Consider the following 24,572-nt stretch of genomic DNA (forward strand, 5'->3'; position numbering starts at 1 on the left):
AGACTGCCAATGATTCATGATTGCAATAACTAGGGTTTTAAAGCGTACATATTACAAGCACGTTATGTTTCACTGTGTACAATACAGATTAAGAAATCAACATTCATAAAAATGGGTTTTCTAGGGATGAAACACCTAAACAAGTCCAATGAATAAACTTGTACTTATGAATCATTTATTGTTTAGAGGTTTTCCCTAATAAGCTAATGAATTTAGTTTGTACCTTTTAAAAAAAAAAAAATCATCAAGCTCTTTTATTATAAACCATACAAGTTCAACTTTATTATATACACAGGACCTCAGCCTAAATCTCAGAGCCTGTTAATCATTTCATCATCACTTTTTTTTGACATATGGGGAAGATCATAAAACTGCACACCTCTTAGCTCATGCTGTCAGGCACCATACTAATGAGGAAAGCCTGCTTAAATCTATCCACCTGCCTATTGTTTTGCTGCCTACCTGGTCCTCTTTCCATGCAAACAGCAAATCCTCTATCAGTCTGCTACTGCAACCTGAATTCAAGAGATTAGTGGCCACAGAGGCAAGCAGAATCAGTTTACATCCTCTAAGGCAAGCAAATGATATTACTTCACAAGTATGAAATCTGAGATCTCCTTGCCTTTAATTTAGAAAACCTGCAGTTAATAATCATATTAAAATCTGTTTTTCATGCCAGACAGTTTTTATTTCCTCTGTTTTTACAATTTGAGTGCTCTTTGTGGTTACCAAAATCATCTGCTGAAAGACATACATTAACAGTTTAAACTTTTAATCTGTATCAAAGTAGATCTTGTGTGGTCATGTATATTTTATAATTTCACATACACATTTCTTACTTTAAATTAGCAATGCTACTTGTATCACTTGTAATACATCTTTGTTAGGCTTAGAATTTTTCAAATGGAACAATGTTAATTTGCCAGGAATGTCAGATTTTAAGCTCTTTTCTTAATTTATGGTACAGATTTTTCACAGTTTAGAAAATTCAGAATTTAATTTTTTTAAGATCAATTTTTTCTTTAAGTATTAAAGGACAAGAATAAGAACTGAGCCTAAAGCTAGATTCAGTAAGGAAAATGGGTCAAAGAACAGATGTGTGGAGGCTGACAGAGAACACTTGTACAGGTAACCAGGTCAGCAGGCAGGAACTGATTAGGGTAAACCGAACCCAGTTTTTCTCTCATAATCAAAACACTTGAAGAAACCAAATCTAATTAATACCACAAGGCAATTGCAACAAAAACGATTTTATAAGTCATGTTGCCTTTTCAATTACAAATATAATAAGACCTTGTTATATTGATTATGTTATAAACTAAATTTTGATGGATTAACATAAATTAAGTACTGATATTCTCATATTATACTCCTATTTACCAATTTTACATAATTAGATGGGTACACTGAGCCTGGCTTAATCTGGTCTATTTTAGAGTTGGTGGTATATTTGCTGGTTAAAGGATGATTTCCTGAAGTGATAGTAAAAAGACTATTTTTACTTCAAAAAGCCAAAGTGATAGGCAGTGAAGTCAGAGTTATGGGTCTTATCATATGTTTCTTATAAACCTCCACCTGCAAGGAGAAGTAGGTAAGTTATAAAATTAAGTCAGAGCACATGTCTATCAAAATTGGTCACCATCAGTTCTGGTACTTTTTAACTGCAACTAAGAATTTTTGTGGGAAATTTTAATTTAAGAATAACCACATTACAGAGTTTTATGTAATGACTACTAATCATCTGCAGTGATTCCAGCTTCAGTTTTCGCATATATATATTTTTTGGGATTTACACACCCCTTCAACTGAGGGAGATTCTTTCCGAAAATTTTTGTCCCTCTAACCAATTACAAGGAAGTATTAATTAAATCAATGTAAGAAACCATACTACAAAATGGAAACCCTAAAAACAAGGAAACTGTTTCTAAATTTATCTCAGTATCTCTCAAACTTCCTTCATCCCAAGTTGTCCCATATACTAATTGCTTTTGCCCATGTTTGCCTCATTGGTTTTCCCTGCCCCTTCCAGTGTCGTTTTCAAGTGTTCTTCAACCAAAAGAGGATGTTTGTAGGTTTGGGCGTGTTTGCCTCTCTCAGCAGGCTGTCTTCCTCCTTGTAAAAGCATAATGAACTGTAACAGGGTGACAGCCCCTGCCTAGGGGACCCCAGATTCTGCCGAGTCATCCAATGTCACATATTTAAAATGTATAAGGCAATTACTGTGGAGTCATAGGGGCAATTGAATCTTAACTCCTACAAAGACATAATGGAGTTTGCAGTGTCTCAGGGAGACAGACAGGATGAAAGTAATGAAATCCTGTCAGGAGACCATAAGAAAAGAAAAGCAAAGCATAGCAAGAAATCTTAGACTAAGGTTCATGTCCTGTTACTGTTATCTGACTAACAGGTAAAGCCAGACTGCAGGAGATGGGATGTTTGATAGATACAAAACATGCGATAATCCTGCGTAGTACAGCGTGGAAACTATCTGGTTACACTTCCTGTCTTAGAGAAATAAACAGAGGGTCAAAACTAAAGCTGAAGGTACATTCTCTAAGAAGGGTATTAAAGTTTTGGCTCATAAACAGCTCAGCACAACTGCTATGGAGTTTCTGGCCTTTAAAAAGATGAAACCGTAAGTCTCTCTCTCCAGGTAAGACTACAAATACCCAAGTACAGTACCCGATTAGAAGGATCTTATAACTATGGAATCAGGATACTGCTTGTGGGAACAATCTGACTGATTACTTGAGTTTGTTAAACCAGAATTGTGTGTGTGGTGACTGAACCCAAACTATTATCCAAAAAAGGTAAAAAGGCACACAGCACACAAGCTACTTTGGAAAGAGGTTCCCACAGTGCTACTATACCACATATTGCATAGCACAGAGTTCAAGTGACTGAGCAATTAAGGATTACTCTGCTTTCTTATGGCCTCCTTTTCCTAGAACTTCCTTTGTTCTCTGTTCGGCCAAACATGGAACAGGGAGGCTTCATCTCTGCTTATGCCAGCTCTTAGCTGCTGGGCAAGGGCTCCCCCAGCCTCACGACATTTCTAAAAGTGGAATCTGACAACACAAGGAATTTAGAAGTCACAACCAACATTTCTGTGCATGAATTGCTTTTCCAAATCCATTAACATTCGTCTAGGAGTAATTATCCTTAGATTTCTTCAGCAGACAATACTACTATAAATGAAAATTTCTAGAGGGACATGTTCTTTAAATATTTCAGCATGAAACAGAAAACCCTGTATGCATAAATAAGTCAAAAGGTAACTGCAAAGGAAAGAAAAACATTTTGCATGCCTCTTCCCCCCACCTTTAAATGTGGTAAGGTAGCTTGGAAAAGTTTGTTTTATTTTTTTAAAATGCTTTTTGTTTAAAAGAAAAAATGCTGTTTTCTATTGGTGCTTACCTTAAAAATGTAAGTGCATCTACCCAGGAAGACTAAAGCACTGCAAAAAGTTTGTTTGCTTGTTTGTTTAATAGTGAGAAACTAGCATACAAACACTATCCTCTATTAAACTGTAGTCAAGAAAGTGTACTGTTAGTTTTAACTGTGAAGTTGTAGGTGAGGTGAACTGTAGGCAGAATTCTGACCTGATCTTGATACCCTATGCTAAAAACCAGCATACCTTGTCTCCACTAGAATTTTTCACATTATTTTTACGTGTTAGTTATCCTACAATAAACACAGACCTGTTTTGACAATGAGAAGCCTATGACAACATTATTAGCGCGCATGAGTAAAAGCTGAACAACTGAAAAGCAAAGGGTTTTCTAGACAGATTACTGATATAGGACGTTTATACACATGCTCCGGGACAAGGGGGAGAGACACAAGCTTTAGTTAAAATGTCCCTGCTGCCATTTTTCAGCACAGGGATGCTGATACATGTGACACTGTTGTCTGCTGGAGCGCAGTAATTACCATCTCAATTAAATCAAGTCTGCTCCAACACACTGTAGTTACAGTATGTTGGAGCATGTGTACAGGCACCCCTAGTGTTTGTTTTCATTGATGTCTATTTAGTAGGGGTGCACAGATAGAGATTTTTTGGGGCTGATAACAATAGCTGATATTTAAGGAGGCATATCAGCCCCCCACCCCACGCAGATCTGGGTGGAATATGTGCCCCCCTTACCCTCCCAGTGCAAGCAACACAGGAGCCACTCCCCCCCCACTAGCCTCAGTTTTATCCTGCCCCAGCTGGGCACCCTCTGCCCCCTCCCTCACCATGGGGGGGTGTTGATCTGCTCCTCCACACCTCTTCCCTCCCCACTCCCTTTTCACCACACGGATTGACCAGCTGGAGGCAGCTCTCCACACTGCCAAGCTATGCTCCTCACTGCCTGTATGCTGCACACAGCATGGGCATTTAATCGGCCAAACTATCAACCCCATTGCACTGATTTCCAATATAGCAAATTTTCTTTATATCGATACCAATCCGGTATCGGACCTATGTATAGGTGCACATCTACTATTTAGTTTTTATGCCTAACATTTGGAGATATGTTGTCTCTGTTAAGAAGATTCAATGTCTTTGCCTACTTATTTCAGTGAGAGAGTTCACAATACATATTTTCATTGTCCTCTGATATATCAAAGGTTTCCTCTACTACAAACAAGGAAAAATTGACTTTATATTTCAGGTTTATCTAAGCAGGAAAGTCTTTCTTTTTCTCTCCTTTTTGGGGTCAAGAGGTTAAAAGCAAACTTTTCAGAATATTGTTTTTCATTTAAAAGGTCCAGTTAAAAAAAAAAACAGGTCACCTTTAAAAACTGTCACAGAGCATCTTACGTGACATACTGTGTCAAGGTAGAAATTAAAAAAACAACATACAGAAGTAAACACACGAAAACACAAAAGACTAACTTAAAATAACACTAAGGATCTGACAAGCTGATGACACCCAGGAACACACTCCTTAAATCACTTAATTCTGCTTAAGAACTGCAGTAGAAAACATGACCTCAGAACAATTTGGCATCGCAAATCACTAACAACAACAGGAAGAAGCTTAAGATGACCTGCAAAAGTATATTGAGAAGGAAATTCTGCTGGTCTTTGTTGTTGTTCCTTATTTTTTGGCTTTGCTTTTCTTTTTTTTTTTAAAAAACAACATTGGGGAAATTATTTCTTTCTGCTCATATTTTTCTGAAGGACCTGAGCTGACTGATGAAAGCTACTGTCATTATGATATCACAAGATATTAAAAAACTAAGCAACTAAAAGGAGGGAATAATTTCACTTATTCTACATCAAAATATGACCTTTGTAAATACCTATTTAGCTAAGTGCTGCTAAATACATTCAAGCAACACGCCCTTTCGTTCAAATGCTAATTTGTCAGTCCTAAAACAATGATTTTGTCTATGCAAAGAAAAATAAAATTTGCTATTCTTGATATTTCTAAGGAAAGTGTAAGCAAAATTTATTGTAAAAAACTTTTAAGCTTCTTTATTCTATAATAAAGCAATCAATTGACTAAAACAAGCAGTTTGTAGTTTCTACCTACCTTCCATTGAAGGTCAAATTAAGAGTTGTTTCATTTTTAGACTGGACAAAGTCAATGTCTCTCTGGCCTGGCTAATGTTAGGGTAGGCTATAAATTAAGATTCCATGTCATTTTTGACAAGTTTAAAGGGATAACATGTATGTCATGGCCAGATCCTAAAATTCACAGTTGATAGCTGCATCTATGGCAATTTCTAACTTCAGTGTTTCTCACGCCAATGAAACAACAGTAGAAGCATCTGTGAGGGAGCAGGTGTACGGAGATGTTCAGACAGCTGCTGTCACTTTAAGCACCATCCTACTGAACACTTAAGAGAGAAACTGTGCAATACAGTGACATAGGTAATAGCAACCACTGCTGACCTGCCTACATTACTGGAGATGCACAGGCAGCAGCAATAGGGGAAAATGTTCAGAAAAAAAAGCATACTGTAAGACCATGGGGGCCAACCTTTTTGACAGGCATGCCAAAAGTTAACCTCATGCCCTCCCCAAGAGCCACTCTGATTCCTTTCCCTAACCCAATCAGCTGCTCAGCTTTCTGCTCCCTGCCTTTTGTTTCCAGATGCAGCTGCTTCTCTGCCTTCTGCTCCCTACCCTGATGCTCTGCCTTTCTACTCCGTTTGATCTGCCACTGTTCTGCCTGTTGCCTCCCCAGTCTGCCATGTGCCACACACAGAGGCTGCTCATGCCACGTGGCATCATGCATGCCACAGGTCAGCCTCCCCTGTTGTAAGACACAATTTACATAAGTTACCTTACTGTTAGGGCAATTGAAATTGATGTTATGGCTGGTTATTTGCATACCTTTTTTCATCTTATTAAAAAAATCTCTTTAAGATTCTGTTTTCCTTACTAGCTCAGCAACAGTTCTTACAGGACCTACCTTTCTCAGATCTCACTACATGGGTCAGAAGAGAAAGGACACATTGGCTACATCATCTCTCTCAAACAGCCATCTCTTTTCCTCTTACATACAGGCAGCAGTTTGGAACACCTCATATATGAAAGATATTTTAGAAGAATTTTTTTCTACTCATTAAGAATGTACAGAAGAGGAGGAATCTAGAAGGCAGCCTCTTAGCTCAGGGTTTTACTTTTTTTTTTTTTTTTGGAAGACCCACTAGTATGAGAGGGACTGTAATAAGTTTAAAAGCCATGTCAGGCAGATTTTGCTCAGTAGGTTTTGGGAAAGTCTCTGTAAAATACTTTCCTTTCATACTTGTCAATCCATCGAGTTGTATACAGTAAATTATTTTCCCAAGAAAGATTAAGTAATAAAAGTGCCTTTCTTTTCAAAAGACCCTTCCTGGTCAGTAATGTTAAGTGCAAGAAACCCCGGACTCTAAACAGAATGCAATATATTTCACTCTCTACAGTACAGTTCCTCAGTCACATTCACATCACAATTCCTATAGCTTGCCGGTAAAAAAAAATATAAGTCACTTGTTAATGACATCAAGATAGGCACGAATGTGCTCTGTTTCCAAAAAGCACATTAAAACAACAATATTATATAGAATAATGAAATTTAGAACAACTACCTTTTCATGTGTGTCCAAACAATGTATAAATTGATAAAAAAATTATCAATGTATAAACTGATAAGAAGATTATCTTTTTATCAACCCTGAGCTAAGAGGCTGCCTTCTAGATTCCTCCTCTTCTGTACATTCTTAATGAGTAGAAAAAAATTCTTCTAAAATATCTTTCCTATATGAGGTGTTCCAAACTACTCCCTATATGTAAGAGGAAAAGAGATGGCTGTTTGAGAGAGATGATGTAGGCACAAAGACAAGGCACACCTTTGTGATTAAACAGAAGTTTTCTTTTCAGGAATTCTCTCTGCTAGTTTTTCATTAATAAATTTAAGACATCGGGTCTCAAAAGGAGCATCAACAGAATTAAACATTTTTACCTTATACTCATTAACCCCTCCAGAGCCTTTGGAATAGGGTCAATTGAAAGGGCTGGTCCTAGTGATCTACTGCTTGAAAAGGAAAATTATTTTACAGCCTAGTCCCTGGGGTTTTCAGGATCATAACACTTTAAATCCTTAGTACAAACTTTGATATATGGCACATTGCTATAAAAATATATATTTCAACAAGGATATTAATCATTCTGCACAGTACCTTTTCACATAGTACCTTATAGTATAATCTAGAAAAATGGACAACAGTAATATCAGTCTCATAACACTTGTTTTATGCTCCTTGAGAAATATTTCAGTGTAATGAATGGAAGCCACCTGTCTAAACACTATTAGCTGAGTTGTACTAATTTTTTTTAAGACCTGGCTTAAACAGAAATGTAATCTTTAACTAAGTCTCACAAATGTTATTTTGCAGTTAAAAGGAGTTACTACAAGCACTAAAACTGGCATTGTTTTCCTGTTATCAAGTTACAGTAGCTCAGGTCTCTAAGCACCAGAATCCCCCATACAGCTGATCAGTTACAGCTGTTAATTGTGGAGCGAGGGACTGGCTGACATCTGCTTCTTGCTTAGTCAGTTAATGGTTCACTTCCAGGTCCTAAAAGGATTGTAGCTTCTCTCAAAAGACAATGTTGGACCCCATCTATGCAGGCCTTCTACACTGCCTGCCTTGTTCTGGTCTGTCATTCTCCATACAATGCAAATCTGAGCAAACTCACATCTGCCACTGATCGACCTAATTCGTGAGCAATCTTTTCCCATCGACCTGGGGTCCCCCCTGGGAACTTAACCATACTTCTTGTCAGCTGGCTAAGGTCCTCTTCTGTCCATTCAGGGGCCTGTAAAACATTTGTAAAATATTTATTTTGTTAGGAAATAGGAAAAAAAAAATCAGTTGGATAAAATATAGAACAAAAGATTTAAAATACATTAATCAAATAATGAAAATAATAACAAACAATGCAACTTAATAGTGTTATGAATCCTTATCTAGCACTGTCTCTCTCCATTATGTCAGAGGATAAACATAAAAAGAACAGTCAGTGAAATATTAAAAATCTTAATACACAGATGCCTGTGTAACCACATGTACAATAAACAACACATTTAAATATCAAATCAGTTTAAAATAATGTTTTCGATAATGCTGAAATTCTGCTCAAGTGCAAATGACTTATAAAGGAAGAAACAAATTAAGAAAAAAAGTCCTTTTAATTAAAATAAATTACAATATTCCTGAACTTTATTTATGAATGTATATTTTACAGCAGTATGCCCAATTCAGTCATTTTGTCAAAGCCAAAATAATGTATGCATCTTTTCATATACTGAATGATCCAGGAACAGAATGTGCTGATTCTGTATTTCACTGAGGTATTAATATAATGTTTTTTAAAACAGCAACCAGAGCCAATACCTTCCAAGATAACAAAGAAACTGGAGATTGTCAAAGAGCAACAAGGCCCAATAACCAAAGTGTAAAGCAGTGTTTGACTCAAACAGCATAAGGCAAACTGTAAACAATTTCCTTCTTTATTACAACCAAACTGAATTGAGCAAAGCATGAAACCCTGGTTCCTCAGCTATAATTGTAACATTCTAAGCTATTCAAACTCTGTATGCTGAGATCCCTCTTAGGAAAGAAAAAGATGCTGCATCAGACTGCAATACAGTTAAAGTAACAACTACAGAACTGGGCTTTTGTAATAATCAGTAGTTTATCATTTCTATTTTTTTTTTAAAGAATCCTTTTTGACAAATACCTCTCCTAATCACCATTTCCGATAATGAACAGGCATACATCAAGAAGTTTGCATTACAGAGCCATCAGCACAGAACAACAGTCAGAGGTGAGTGACCCCAGGGACCATCTCCAGAGCTACAGCAAAGCTTCTCCCTGACACTAATCCTGCCTGTCATTCTCCCACTGTGCTCTAACCACACTGACATCCGCCTGCTGCACTGCAAGCTTAACGGGGCCCTTCCTGACTTTTTACTGTCTCCCCCAATCAATGGTTCAAGCGTGCTCTTTTCACCATGTCCAAATGGCAGCTTCACTCATAATCAAAGTGCAGTGCTCCTGTTAAAGAGCTTCCCGAAAGGCTCTACTATTTGCATTCATTTGCAAAGCAAACTACTTTTATTCACTTTGTTCTGCTATCAAGAATGTTCCCTGAAGCAGATAAATTGGCATAAATACAACCTGCCACTTAAGAGACAGTAAATAATAGCCAATAGTAAAGACAGTTTTATCAATCGCTCTATTTTATAGCCATGTAATTCTGTTCATTAAATGCTGCAAGCTCAAATATTCATATTTATATAGCCTTCACACAAGCATGAATTAATTACTTATGAAAGTTAAATAAAACAAAGAGCAGTGTGCTTGCATGTGGCTTTATTACTTGTATAGTAAAAGTATGTTGGTGGCCCACATAAAGAAATGCTAAAAACATAACATTTCCCAGCATCACACAGTAACCTTATTTTATTATTGTAAAAAATAATTACACACATTGCTCTATATTAAAAGGTCTTTCTTGATTTATTTCCATAACTGAGATGGGGCTACTTATTCACATTCTAATTTTGGAGCTAATACCCCATCATTATATATGGGAGGTTGGGTTTTTTGTTTTTCTTCAAATAAACAGGCTAAGTAGAGAAGTATAAAAAAATTAAGTTTTTACCAAAACATTTCATAGAAGTTATAAAAATTCACACACTGAATGAAAGCCTTAGTATATGTGCAATTTAATTTCAGTAACATATGAAAGGTGTTTTACATTTGATTTAAATATTAATACTTGCAAGACGCAAAGAAACTGTAGTACATATCTCAATATACGATTCAGAGCATAAATGTAATGTTTCCAAAGTTTAACACAAAAAAAATCACTCATGTCTCTGCACTGATGCAAGCATTTCAGAAATAACAAACTTCTTGAATTCTTTTAAATCCTTTAAAAGAATGTTTAAGTTTACATCCTTAGATATGCTGCATATTTGAAATCCTGCATGTATTACAAAATTCAAGCTTTAATGTTAACTCTTCTTATTTGAAAGCCATCAGGATTTACAGAAATTCTAATAAAAACCTACTGTCCTTAAATTGAACAACACAACCCTATGTGTAGCTGTGTCAGCAGAATATTTAATTACATTATTTAAATAATATGGTAAATTAAAATAAATTAAAAAATAAAGAACTAAATTTTGATAGGTCAGAAGTTCTTTGATAGAGCTATTTTAGAAATCTATTGCTAACCACTATGGTTGCAGAGAGTTCTGGTGAATTTGCAATTCCTTAGCAATAGTTAAATTGTATCTTTAGATGCAACAGCGCCTACTGTGTTCCAACTACTACAAGCAGCCATGAGGGTGGTCATGGTGTGAATGTATTCTCCCTGTTCTAATCTGGACCCAACTGTAACTGTGAGTGTCAAATGAATGCATAAGCATACTGCTTTGTCACTTAAAACCATGTGTGTCCAATATTACTGAAATATTGGGCCAAAATTAATCTCTACAGTAAAGTAATGGAAGATGCCACATGGTGAGGGGACAGCTGTTATGACTACACAAGCATTCAGATTTTGCATCAGAAAAGCCCTGCTCTGGGATTAACTCTCCATACTGAATACAAAGTGAAAAGTAAGCAGAGTTATGAACTGTAGCATTTAACATGAAAAAAAGAATAAATTGCTTTTACAAATATAAAAATTCAAAGCTTTTGCCCAAAATTATGTTCCCTTGTAAGACTCATAATATTGAAGCTTCAGTTTACATAAACTCTACTGTAACTTCTAAGGAGAAAATATGAACGTAATTTATCATGTACCAGCACTACATACATTTACCTTTTGTTATTACATACTGCTTCTTACTGCACAAGCAATTATAATATTAGATATCTTATTTTTAAACAAACAATTCTACTTTTAAATTACAGAACATGGAATAACATTTGTTTTCAAGAAAAAAAAGTCTGTCTCCAAATACAGAATTGTTAAGAGCATTAGGAATTATGCAACCACAAACAGTAATACAGATAAAAAATTAGAAGCACTTGTATGTTAGCATTCACAACAAAATCCATCTATTAATTTGATAGGAGAAAAAATAAGCTACATACCAGTAATTGGTGTTCTTTGACATGCCTTCTCCATAAAAACACACATTTTCATGGAGTAAGTTCAGGCCCTTGAGTCTCTGACCAGAGACTTTTTACCTTAGCATTATTTATAGTATATCCTCCAGACCCTTCTTTGCCTCCCCACAAGGGGCTAAAGCACCCCTTCTCCTCAGTTTCCTCTCAACTTCAACTTTGAGGAAGAGGGAAAGGAAGGCAAATTCAAATGTGGTAGAGAACACCTGTCAAACTTCATTTACACATAAATAATTTGCTCTTCTCCCTTGAGCTGCTGCTCACATTCTCACATGTGGGTGACTCCAAAGCAATGCCTACAAATACCTGGACATGGGATTCAAGAGTCCTACAGGCAAAAAATCAAAGGAGGTGTCACTCATAATTGCCTTTACACTTGCACAATGGTTACCATAGTTTGAATGAAACAGTGTAACAGTCACCTGAGGGCACAACTACAGCATGCAGAGAGGCAACAGAGGTGACCTAGGCCCCAGCCAAATCAGCTCAAATCACAGGGGATGAGTCTAGCTTGGTCATTTTATAGTGGAGTCATACATCTGGAGATGATAGTAAAAAGTCTTTAGGATGAAGCGGCCAAACCCTCATATTTCTAAATTATGGCTCCAAATCAGTGTGAAGACCTCCTGAAAAGTTGTATGATTACATGCAAGTAATAGGCTAGGCCTCTCTTCACATATAGGATAAGGAAAAGCAGCAGCAGCCACAGTCCCTCAAAGTCAAGGATGATGTCTGTCAGGCTTGATGGGTCCTCAGATGACTGAGGAGCCCAATTCCGAATGCACACATTCTTTGGTAACGAGGGCATGTTTTTGCACGGGGAAGTGGGATTTGCAATCCCGGTTTGGTCTCCTTCTGCTTCCTCTGCTGATGCCATTCCACCCTGGTATCGAGTCATTGGGCCTCGAAGTGGTGCGCACCTGGATGGACCAGGTGGTGCCACGCTGGAAGAGGGAAAGTAGCCTTAACATGGAAAACATATGGTCTTAGAAAGAAGATTGGCAAGGAAATTTCTTGACTAAGATGGGATTCAGAGATTATTCAGCAGGAACTTAGGGTGAGTATGTAGTACCACCTTGTCTCTCTAGAAGGTCACATATAGTGGCTCCAACAATAGGGCTTGGCTCTCTCTGACTTGTCCAGCTGATAAGACTGTCACCAGGTAAGCCAACTTCATGGAAAGGTAAAGAACTGAACAGAATACTACTGGCACAAATGACAAACACAATAGTAAAGTAAGGACCTTCCAGAGGCCATCTACTGTGTATGTCAGAACATCCCTGACAAGGGTAAAGTAGATGCACTCTAGCTGCAAGAACTATCTGGCATCCATGTGATTAAGTGAAGCAAGGGCAGGCTTGTGTGTAGTCACTGTCCTGAGAAAGGTGAGGAAGCAGAGGAAAAGAGATGCACTTTGATGTGATAAGCATAGAAAATCAAGTAAGCAAACGCTACAAGCACTGAGGGTTGACCATCTGACATCAAGTTTGCTGGGCTAGAAATATCATTGGGATGTCTGTATCCAGACTCCCAAAGCAGGTTTTATTCAGTCAAGACGTATGTTCAAGAGGAAGGCAAAGAAAGTGCTTCAAGGACATCCTCTAGGCCAACTTGAAAAAAATGCAGCATTGATATCTACTTGTGGGAAACTATCACCCAGGACTGCCCCAAATGGAGGAAGAGTCTGCTGCCAGGATCTCAGTACTTTGAAACCTTATGATGACAACAGGAAACAGAAAACTGGGAGTAGCAAAAACAGCCTGTTAAGGACTAAACCAAGAACCTAGATCCACCCACCCCACATGGAAACTTGTGCCTGAGTGCAACAGAGTCTTTTGATCCTAGACAAGCCTTGTCAGCCATCTCTGGACCCACAGAGAAGATGATCTTCAACTGTGAGAGACTGCCAGTGATATGGGTTAAGGAACTTAGTACTAGAGTCCATAAATCTGGTACCAACTGGCATGATGTCATCTATGTTCATGATGGCCCAAATAGGGCCAGGGTGGCTGCAGCACAGGGACTTGTTTGGTCTGATGGTAATGCCAGTTTGAGAGAGGAACTTTTCATATACCTCTTGGTATACTACGAATCAAGTCTGCAGGAGCAGGTGGACCCAGGCAGCAAACAGATGTCTCCCTGCTGCTGTAAAAATGTTTATATCAAAGCAAAATTCAAGCAAACAGATGTCCCTGCTGCTTGTCATGCCCCAAGTGCCCAAAAATGGTGTTGTGATGATTCTTATTGATAGTTTGTGTTGTCTTTTTCACTGTGGATGCTGCAAGACTGTGGGCAGCCCAGGGCTGACCATGCTTTCCAGCCGCCCAGCAGGTAATCCTGGGGCTGCAGGGTCCCAATCCTGTGAAACAATGCCCTGGTGCCCAGCCCCAATCCAGGAGAACCCCCTACATTCCCTGTTCTGCAATGGCAGGTTTGCATAGTGGCAGTTCCCCTGCAGAGGATCCTGGGAAGTACATTTCATGCTGCAGAACAAAGGAACACCATGAGGTTCCCTAGGGGCTCAACACTTGCAGATGCATGCTCTTGAAATGCTCTGGCAGGAGATCCCAGGGCTTGTGTCTGCAAGCACAGAGCAGGGAATGCATGGAGTTCCCTGTGGTACCCCAGGTTGGGGCCAGGCACCCAGGGCTGTTGTCCCCCAAGATTGGGACCCTGGATCCCTGGGACTGCCAAGGCCCAATCCTCCAGGACAGCAGCCCTAGGTGACATTCATCTCTGCCAATCAATTGGATCAGCTGTGTCGGATGCAGCCACACAAGTGATCAACGAGGGGCAAGAGAGTGCTGAGAGAGAGGAGACTTGCTCCTGAAGTAACCACCCAATAACACTGACTCACTCTTCAACCTGAAGTAGTAGGTCAGTGTTGACTGATGCACTACCTTTAAGAAGGATGGGGCACCAGAACAAGGTAGTAGTGCCAATCTGAAAACCCGATGCCAGAACTAAAGGATAATCCGATGAAACTGCTGAGCAGAAACATGTGAAGTTTTATCTCATGCTCCCTTTTTTTCCCCAAGGTATGAAGGAAGGATGTCACACCTACTGGATATGTGGATCCCTCTGATCTGCCTTGCACAGAAGTCAGAAGGAAGAATCAACATATGGCAAGGGCAGATTTAGAAACCCAGTAATATTCAAAAAGGAAGATTCCTTCAACCAAATTGGGAAATAATATCCTTTTAAAAAAAATGCAGGTAGAACAACTGTACATAGTATTTTAGTATTGATCTCATTTTTCTATCCCTGCTCACTATTCATTTCTATGTTTATAAATCCAAGATCTGCACATCTGGAGCCTTTTAAAAAGATAATTTTGTATTAGCCAGCACTTAGCAGTGCAGGTGAATTCAGGATAGTTCTCTAAGTGCTATACAAACATGTAAGCCCCTGCCTTTAAGAACACAGGGTAAAAAGCACCCTGTTCAAATCTGCTGATGACACTAAGATGTGGGGGGACATGGGTACATTGGAAGGATGCAACAGGCTACAATCAGACCTTGACAGGTTACAAGGGTGGGCAGACGAGAATAGGATGGGTTTCAACACAGACAAGTGCAAGGTGATGCACCTCGGGAGGAACAACCGGCACCATACCTACAGGTTGGGGAACTCCCCTCTTATCAGCACGGAGGTGGAAAGGGATCTGGGGGTCATCATTGACTCCAAGACGAACATGGGCCGGCAGTGTGGAGAGGCAGTCAGGAAGGCCAACCGCACCTTGGCATGCATCCACAGATGCATTTCGAGCAGGTCCAAGGAGGTGATCCTCCCCCTCTATGCGGCACTGGTCAGGCCACAGCTGGAGTATTGCGTCCAATTCTGGGCGCCACACTTCAAGAGGGATGTGGACAGCATGGAGAGGGTCCAGAGGAGGGCCACTCGCATGATCAGGGGGCAGCAGGGCAGGCCCTATGAGGAGAGGCTGCGGGACCTGAACCTGTTCAGCCTCCAAAAGAGAAGGCTGAGGGGGGATCTTGTGGCCTGTTATAAACTAGTCAGGGGGGATCAGCAGGCATTGGGGAAGTCACTGTTTCCCTGAGCACTGCCAGGAGTGACCAGGAATAACGGTCACAAGCTGGCAGAGGGTAGATTTAGGTTAACTATCAGGAGGCGCTACTTCATGGTCAGGGCGGCTAGGGTCTGGAACCAGCTTCCAAGAGAAGTGGTGCAGGCTCCTACCCTGGGGGTGTTTAAGAGGAGTTAGATGAACATCTTGCTGGGGTCATTTGACCCCAGTATTCTTTCCTGCCATGGCAGGGGGTCGGACTAGATGATCTGCTCAGGTCCCTTCCGACTCTACAAACTATGAAACTATGAAACAATAGGTGTAAACTAAGTGACTTGGTTGGAGGTGGGAGTCAGGGCTTCCTGTTTCTACTGGGACACCTATCCAGGTTACAAAACATGCCACAACTGAGAGCATCAGCAGCAGAGAGCCTGAAATTTAAAAGAATGTGGGCACAGAATGACCACCTTATCCTTAAAAAATGGTCCACAAGGTCTATTGTGGGCAATATTAGGGCTGTTTATTCATCCTGCACTTGTTCTGCACTTCAGCCCTCAGAGGTCTGTCTAGTCTTTCATTAAAATAAAAAAAGGGTTTAAAATAAATACTCTTGTATAGATGCAACCCAACTAGAACAAGTGACCTACTACACTGAAATAATGCTAAGTTCAAAATATCTTCCACAATCTTTTAATAGAGGGAAATTGTTTGCCAGAAATTCTTCCACAGCCCACATGTAGTTTCCATGCTTCAAAATGCAAGAGAGTCACAAGGCTTAGCACTAGATTCTGCATATTTGCATTTAAAAAAGGAGAGCCAGAAGATCATGTCAAAAGCATTGTCAATTATTCCAAAATGGGTACAGCATTAGGGTTAGACACCATCCCTTCAATGATCATGCTAAGAAAACCCAAATCAAAGTAGCTTGAATATAAAAAACCATTTAAACATTCTAACCACTACAAAAAGAATGGTTGCCCAAATCATTCTTGGACTAAAAGAATTCCAAATATGGCCACAGATTTTGGAAATCTGATCCAGAAGAAGCTGTAAACCAAATCTCAGGAATTTACTCTCTATGATATGGTTGCCTGTGATAGTAAGGGATAGGCTCAGTGACCCAAAAGATTGCATCCCGTCCTATCTTCCCATTGAGGAAGTCCCCAACTCTGGGCTCTTAACTGTGAAAGTAAGCTATGAATTCCTGAAATAGTTAAGGTGGCAAGGATTTATATATAAATAATGATGGATATATGTGTGTGAGAGAATTATTATTTATAAACTTTATGAAATTATTGGACTTTGATTTTTACACATACACTGCCAACAGATTAAATATAATTATATAAAATCAAAGTCCAAGAAATGGTAAAATTTATGGATTTTTCACTGAGTATATAAAATCAAGGCCCAATAATTGCATTAAGTTTACAAATTTACACACACACACACACACACACACACACATACACACACACACACGAAGTGTAAGTCTGTTCACTTGTAACTCGAGAATGGCTGGTCCTATCTACTCCAAACTTTCCAAAATCACTGAATACTACCCAAAGAAAATTCTAGGTGGGTTATTTTTCACTTGACTCTTTTGGGGGCTTTCAGTGACTGGGATTACTTCGCTTCTCAGATAAACTGGTACCACTACATTTTGGATGCTGTGAGTTCAGTTCAATTGTCATTATTATAAAATGAAGTGTATGTCAGTATGTATGTTCACTTATACCTAAATGTCCAAATTAAGAATGGCTCATCCTATCTACTCCAAACCTTTCAAAATCACTGAACACTAGGGCTGTATGAAGCTTTGGGTGTTGATTCGATTTGGAGGAAATTCAGCTTGATTCAGCAGCCAAATTTCCGATTCCAAATAGAACTAGGAGACCAATAAAAAGGTCCAAATTGATTCAAAGCTCTCTTAATCAATTTGGAAAAGATTTGGAGAGCTCTGGAGATTCAGGCAGTCCCCACTTGCTGTTGCAGGGAGCTGGACCTGGATGCTATGCTGGTAAGTAAGGGGCAGGGGAGGGGGGCTGGGGGAGGGGAGAGAGGACCATGGGGGACCCCTACCAGGCCCCATCCCCTGCCTGTTCCCCTACCCACCCTGGGCATCCCCTGAGCCCCACCCACTCTCCCAGCCCCATCAATAACTGCCCCACCTGGCCCCAGCATCCCAGCTCTTTAAAAAAATGAAATAAAATAAAATAAAAAGAAGCCTTGCACCCACCAGCTGCTGCAGCAGCCACTGGGGCTTCTGGGGACTCATAGCAGAGCCCCCCCCTTGCAATGCGGGGTAGTGGGGGGCAGCAGAGATCGCCCACCCATCTGGCAGCAGCCAGCAAGTGCAGGGCTTTTTCTTTCTTTCCTCCACCCGAAACAGCCTAGACACTGGGGCCGGGTGGGGCAGTCGTTGATGGGGCTGGGAGAGTGGGCAGGGGATGGGGCCGTTTGATTCAGGGATTCGGCAGTGGCCGAATCTCTGAATCAGATTCCGCCGCTATAGATTCAGGACAGTGATTCAAATCACTGTCCTCTGAATCAGCTGAATTCGAATCTGAAATGAATACTAGGCACTTTGCACAGAGCTACTGAATACCACACAAAGAAAATTACAGATGGGTTACTTTTCACTTGACTGTTTTTGGGGCTTCCAGTGACCATTTAAGGGAACAATGCTTTCCACATGGAGTTATGTGTGGTTTGCTCAAGAGTTGGCAGTTAAAGAGGGTTGTATATACTGCTGCCAACAGGAAACACCACGAGCATTGTTTACAAAAAAGTTCTACAATAAAGATCATTAATTTGGATGTCATTTAAAATGTTGCTCCATGTTAACTATATTGTACTATGTTCTTTAAAAATAAACAATATTTTTTACCTAAATGTTACTAAGTTCTTTGAAAATAGACAAACACTGCAATAAAAAAAATAACAACCCAGACAAAGAACAGGTCCTTCTGCTAGACAGAGAGCACGTGCGCATGTTCGTGTAACCTAAGTCTAATAATTTAATAAAGTTTACAAATAAATAATTTCTATTTGTCAGCACTTATTTGAAAAGCAGAGGATGAAATAGGTAAATATACAATATTACAAAATAGTAACTATGGCATTCATAAATATCCTTCATGCTCTATGTCAGTTATTTAATAGTTAGTTTACTTTCCTCTAAAATGTCAATTAAGCCAAGACATTTGGAAAATCTAGAAAAAAAAAAAATCAAGAAGATGGCTAGGTTTTTTTGCCCAGATTGCAAGAAATACTATAGCATTTTGCCACTGCAGTAGTAAAAGTCTATTTATAGACTAAATGTTTAACAAGTTTATGAAAAGTCACAAATAAATCATAATTACACTGAAGATCAAGGGGGGAAAAAAAGTATGTTGAAACAAAGGAATACACACACCCCAGAAAGAATATCCTAGAACACTAGCAGAAAAGTTCAAAAGCCCTGATCTGGAACATTCTTTACACTGAAAAAATTAAGTGACATTAAGTATTCACTTTCAGCTCTATATCTGCAGATAAGGAAAGGAGGGGGAAAGGAAGCAGGACTCAGAAGCCATTCTGATCTTTAGGAGCTGATTGTTGACATACAATACTGCTTTCTGACTAGTGAATTAATAAAAAGAGAGTGTGACCACCTTGAAACCAAAAGCTCTATCAACAAATCTGAGTCAATCAGGAAAAGTGTTTCCTTTCTGTTCCCTTTCTCTTCTGGCTGAGGGTTGTTACAGCTTCTGTAATTTAGGGAGCTCCAAAGCTGCTCTAAGGTACACAGTTTAAAGCTACCAGCCAAAGGCTTGGAAGTATGATAGGGTACTTTGTTTTAACCTCTCCTACTCCTGTACCAAGGTTGGAGGAAGTAAGTGATACAGTTCAGCTATGCCAGCTCTGTGCACCACTAGGATTCCCTTGAAGCATGGTGGAATTCTTGGCTGCCTCTTTAGGACAGCTTTTCACTTGCTCTGGGCTGCTGAGGAATGCACAGAAAGAGAAAATGGAACAAGGGACTGTGCGCAAGATTCTTAAGAGCTTTGTAAATTAAACTGGTCACTTACAGCAAAGTAGGTAGGCCCACTCCACAAACTCTTTGCAATAATTCTGGCAACTAGACAAAGGCAATTAGAGAATTTTCATTTATAACGTAAGATGCAGTCTATCAAGAAAGTTTACAAAGGTAAGTAAAAATGAAGACAACATTCTTTAAACCAAGCCTCCAGATGGGAAATTTCTTGGAAGCTCACAAATCAGGGCAACATTCTGCTTATGGAAGTCACTGCTATAGCAAGGCATTATCAATACATGCACACCCACGCACATGCATTGTGCTTTAACCATCCAAAGATAGTTAAAACAGTGGAACCTTTAACTATAGACATAACTGTACATCAGCATTCTTATATCATTGTGGCTTGCTTTTTCACAGGACAAATAATAAACTAGGACTGCAAAAGATATATTTGGTACTGGTATAATCTTGTCTGTATGAGGTACAGCACTGGTATAGTTATTTCATTAAAAAAAACCAACCTCCCCAGTCCCTCTTATTTCTAATCAAAGTAGTTATATTTATGCAAAATCTTTTTAATTCCTATGAGCAATCAAGAGTTTAAAGTAGAGATGCACCCATACATCGGTCCAATATTGGACTGGAGCAGAGCAGTGGTGAAATCTGGAGTGGATGTAGCATCCTCCCAGCACAGCCAGCACCTGCTCTGAGCCCAGCCCCCACCAAGAAGAGCACCCTGCAGATCTGGGAGGCACCCCCCCCCCAATGCCCTCCCAGGATGCCAGAAGCAGCAGGAGCTGCCTTCCCGTCCCACAAGCCACTGCTCTGCGCCTCCCCACCATGGGCAGCACCTACCCCTGCCCCTAGCCCATCCCTCACCACTGGGGGCATTGATTTACCCCACCACATACCCCTTCTACCACACCGGATTTACCAGCTGGAGGCAGCCGTATTGGAAATCAGATTGGTATCGGCTGATATGCCTGCTTAAAAATTGGCTATCAGTATCAGCCCCTAAAATCTCTATCAGTGCACCCCTACTTTAAAGCTCAGAACAAGCTGAATTCTATTTTGGACTGTGCATCAATAGAAATGTTCACACCATATTTACCTGAATATAAGACAAGAGCCTGACCGGCTTTGGGAATAGTGTCTTGAGGCGGGCTTTGGCTTCCTAGACAACGACCCACACATCAGGACAAGAGACATGGGTGGGATGGGCTCCACCTTTTCCCCAAAGGTAAGCATGTGTTCTCTTCTAGGTTGGTGGATCTCCTCTGGTGGGCTTTAAACTAGGCTGGTTGGGGGAAGGGGAAAATGAGGGTGGAGGAAGCCTTGGACCACTAAACCAAGCGTTACCCACAAGAACAGCCCAGCCTAGACCGATGATGAGCAGAACAAGTACCCAGGTAAGCAACAGGGGCCAGGGCAGTACTGAGATTAGGGGGCCAGTGCACATCTCTTCAGGAGGCCTCAAATGCCTCTACACAAACGCTCATAGTATGGGGAACAAGCAGGAGGAACTTACCCTCCTGCTAGCTGACACCAGCCCAGACATAGTGGGGCTCACAGAAACGCGGTGGGACCCAATGTACAACTGGACAGTGAATATTAAGGGCTATAGGCTGTACAGGAGGGATAGGACAGAGAGGAAAGGTGGGAGTGTAGTGCTCTACATCAAGGAGGAATACACATCCTCATCAAGTAGTACAAGGTCAGAGGAGGGGCACAAGGAAGTGCTTTGGGTTAGAATACAAGGAAGTCGAGGGGAAAGGGACTTAATGGTGGGTGTCTACTACACACCACCCAACCAAGGGGAAGAGCTAGACCAGGAATTCTTAAGTCAGCTCACAGAGGTAGTTAGGTCAAAAAACGTGGTCATCATGGGCAACCTGAACTTTCCCGACATCTGCTGGGAAGAGCAGTCAGCCAGGTCTGACCGCTCACGTAGGTTCCTAGCCAAAATACAGGACCTCCATCTAACCCAGGAGGTGCACAGCCCCACCAGGGGACCTGGTGAGGGGGCTGCAGGTGCTCGACCACCTGGGCAACTAGGAATTAGAGATTAAAGAAGTCAGAGGACCCCTTACCAAGTGGTCTGTCCAGGATATGGTATTGTTTAACATCTTTGTTACTGGTTTGAGTTCACGCTTAGCAAATTTGTGGATGACAAGTTGGATAGAATTGCAGACACTATGGAAGGTAAGGCTAAGATCCAGAATGACCTAGACAGACGGGAGAAGTGGTTTGCAAACAGTGAGATTAAAGTCAACAGAGGTGCAAAATCCCACACTTTGGATGAAATGATTGCATGCACAAATACAGGCTGGGGAATGAAAGCTACAGTACTGTAGAGATGGACCAGGGGGTTACACTAAATCATAAACCAAATATAAGGTAACAATGTGCTCGTTGCAAAATATGCCAGATGTGCACAGACTTAACACAGTTCAGCAGAAAGCAGCAAATGATTACAGGCCTGGGAAGCAGAATCTATGAGGAAAGGCGGAAAGGACTAGGTTATTTTGTCTGGAGAAGAGAAGACTAAGGGAGAATTTTTAAGTCTTCAAACACATGAAAGGCAATTATAGAGAGAATAGAGATGGGCTTTTCTCTGTGGCTGTAAGGCAGGTCACATGACTTATAGCAACAGCCTCAAGCTGCAGCAGAGAAAATTTAGGCTGGGATTAGGAAGAACTTCCTGACCCTGAGTGTGGTCAAGCATTGGAAAAGACTACCTAGAGAAGTTGTGCAATCTCTATCCCTGGACATTTTCAAGAGCAGGTTCAACAAACACTTGTCTGGGATGGTTCAGTCCGGGCTGATCGTGCCTTGAGCAGGGGGCTAGACTAGAACTTTTAAGGTTCCTTCCAGGCCTACTTTCCTGTAATTCTACGATCTTATAAATTAAGTATGAGCCAACAGTGTGCTCTGTTGCAAAAAAGAAAAAAGCCAACAGCATACTTGGTTTCATTAACAGGAGTGCCTCTTGCAAATCAAGGGAAGTGTTTCTTCTGCTCTATATGGCACTCATGAGGCCTCACCTGGAGTACCATGTTCAGTTTCAGGCCCCTCACTTCAAAAAAGATGTAGACAGATTAGAAAATATCCAGCAGAGACACAAAAATGATTAGAGGTCTACGAAACATGACCTATGAGGAAAGGTTGAAAAAACTACTATTATTTGATCTGGAGAAGAGTAGACTGAAGGGGCCTTTGATAACAGTCTTCAAATACCTGATGATGGTTACAAAAAGGAAGGAGATTCTCTGTTCCTAATTCTATCATTGGCAGCCAGAGTCTCAAATTACAGCAAGGAAAATTTAGGTTACAACTTTCTTGCTATGAGGATAGTTAAGCATTGGAACAGGCTACAACAGTGGTTGCAGAATCTCCACCTTTAGACATTTTTAAGAGCAGATTAGACAAACACTTGTTTGGTTCCATTGGGAATGATCCTGCCTTCAGCAGGGGGTTGGACTAGATTACCTCACGAGCTCCCTTCCAGACCTACATTTCTATGATTTTACCGTGCCATTGTTTTGGGGCCATAGGAAGTAATATTCTGTCCACCAGCTGAGGTTATTTTTGTTGAGCTACGAATGTGTAGCAAAACAAACAAAATCGCTATGGGCAGGCACGTGGCTGGACCCCAACTAAGGTATGCACTTCACAGGGGACCATGATAAAGGGCTGTTCCATAGCTCCCCAACCCCTAGAGGAGCCTGTCAGTGAGCTGGATAGACTCACCAAGAGGCTTTGACCTCTTTGAAGTTCCTGGTGCACAGGCATCCAGGGATCCTTTTTTTTTTCCCCGTTATACACACACACACACACACACACACACACACACACACACACACACACACAGTTTTTATATTTAAAAATTGTGTGCATGCACATGTGTGTAATTTAAAAAGATCCCAGGCTGCATCTACACGTCAGGAACATATATATATGCTCAATTTATATATAGTGTCTTATATTTAAAAGGAGTGGAGGTGCGTGTGTGTATATGTTCATATATATAAATCAATTGTCTACAAAATCAAACCACCCATGAAACATCTAAAAACACTACAAAACTGAACTTAATTCTTACCCTATGCTAGTGATTCTCAACCATGATACTACAGCACCAGGGCTGTTACAAGATCCTTTTAATGGTGCCATGCAATATTAACACTGTTAAGTGAGTAACCAAGTGCACATGATTCACAAGATACATTCAGAGATTTCAAATAGGAATCCATAGTACCAAAAGCACTCATTTGTTATGATTTTTGAGTTCTCTGAAACAGAAGAATTGTTCTATTATCTTTCTCTGGTTCAAAAACATGTACAGGCTAAAAACTGGCATTTTCCAAGAGCTGCCAAGAGTCTAACGAAAGGTGCCTTAAGTCTAAATAGGCTGAAAACTACAAACTTAGAAGCAGGTGATACCCAAAAGACTGATATAGATACAGGGCTGTATTGAGCCAGGTGGACCCTTGTTACATAGATATTTTACAAACAGCAGACTGTCATTAACTTATGTTAATAGTTTAAGGCAATTAGCTTGTACCACCTGTTCAAAATACTGATGCACCATATTTTCTTATATATCAAACACACCTCTTACCCAAAAATCAGCCCCCCAAAACTGATTTTATACCCAAAAGAAAAGCACTGTGCTTTGATTCCTGCCCACGGTGCAACAGCTGTGGTACTGCTATTAAACATTAGAAGTATTACTATTATAGTACAAACTGCCAAAAGTCAAGGTGAATTAGACTTCAGAATGAAAATTAAAAACAAACAGCAAAAGATTTTTTGGCTACATAAATAGAGAAACAAGGAAAGGGTCTACTATACAGTGAGGATAGAGTCCATATTTAAAATAATCTCGGTGTA

General features: G+C 40.2%; 1 protein-coding gene across 2 annotated transcripts in view; it reads right to left on the reverse strand.

The window, feature by feature from the left end:
* Positions 1-24,572, reverse strand: part of DNAJC1 (DnaJ heat shock protein family (Hsp40) member C1) — a 193,675-nt gene that overhangs the window by 10,491 nt on the left and 158,612 nt on the right. For both annotated transcript variants that reach the window (XM_090047307.1, XM_090047308.1), the window contains exon 9: positions 8,180-8,299. In XM_090047307.1, the coding sequence (XP_089903433.1) occupies positions 8,180-8,299 (120 nt within the window). The remainder of the gene's footprint in view (positions 1-8,179; positions 8,300-24,572) is intronic.

The sequence above is a fragment of the Crocodylus siamensis genome, chromosome 5 (assembly GCF_052110815.1).
Source record: "Crocodylus siamensis isolate JL-2025a chromosome 5, ASM5211081v1, whole genome shotgun sequence".
In the NCBI taxonomy this organism is placed as follows: Eukaryota; Metazoa; Chordata; order Crocodylia; family Crocodylidae; genus Crocodylus; species Crocodylus siamensis.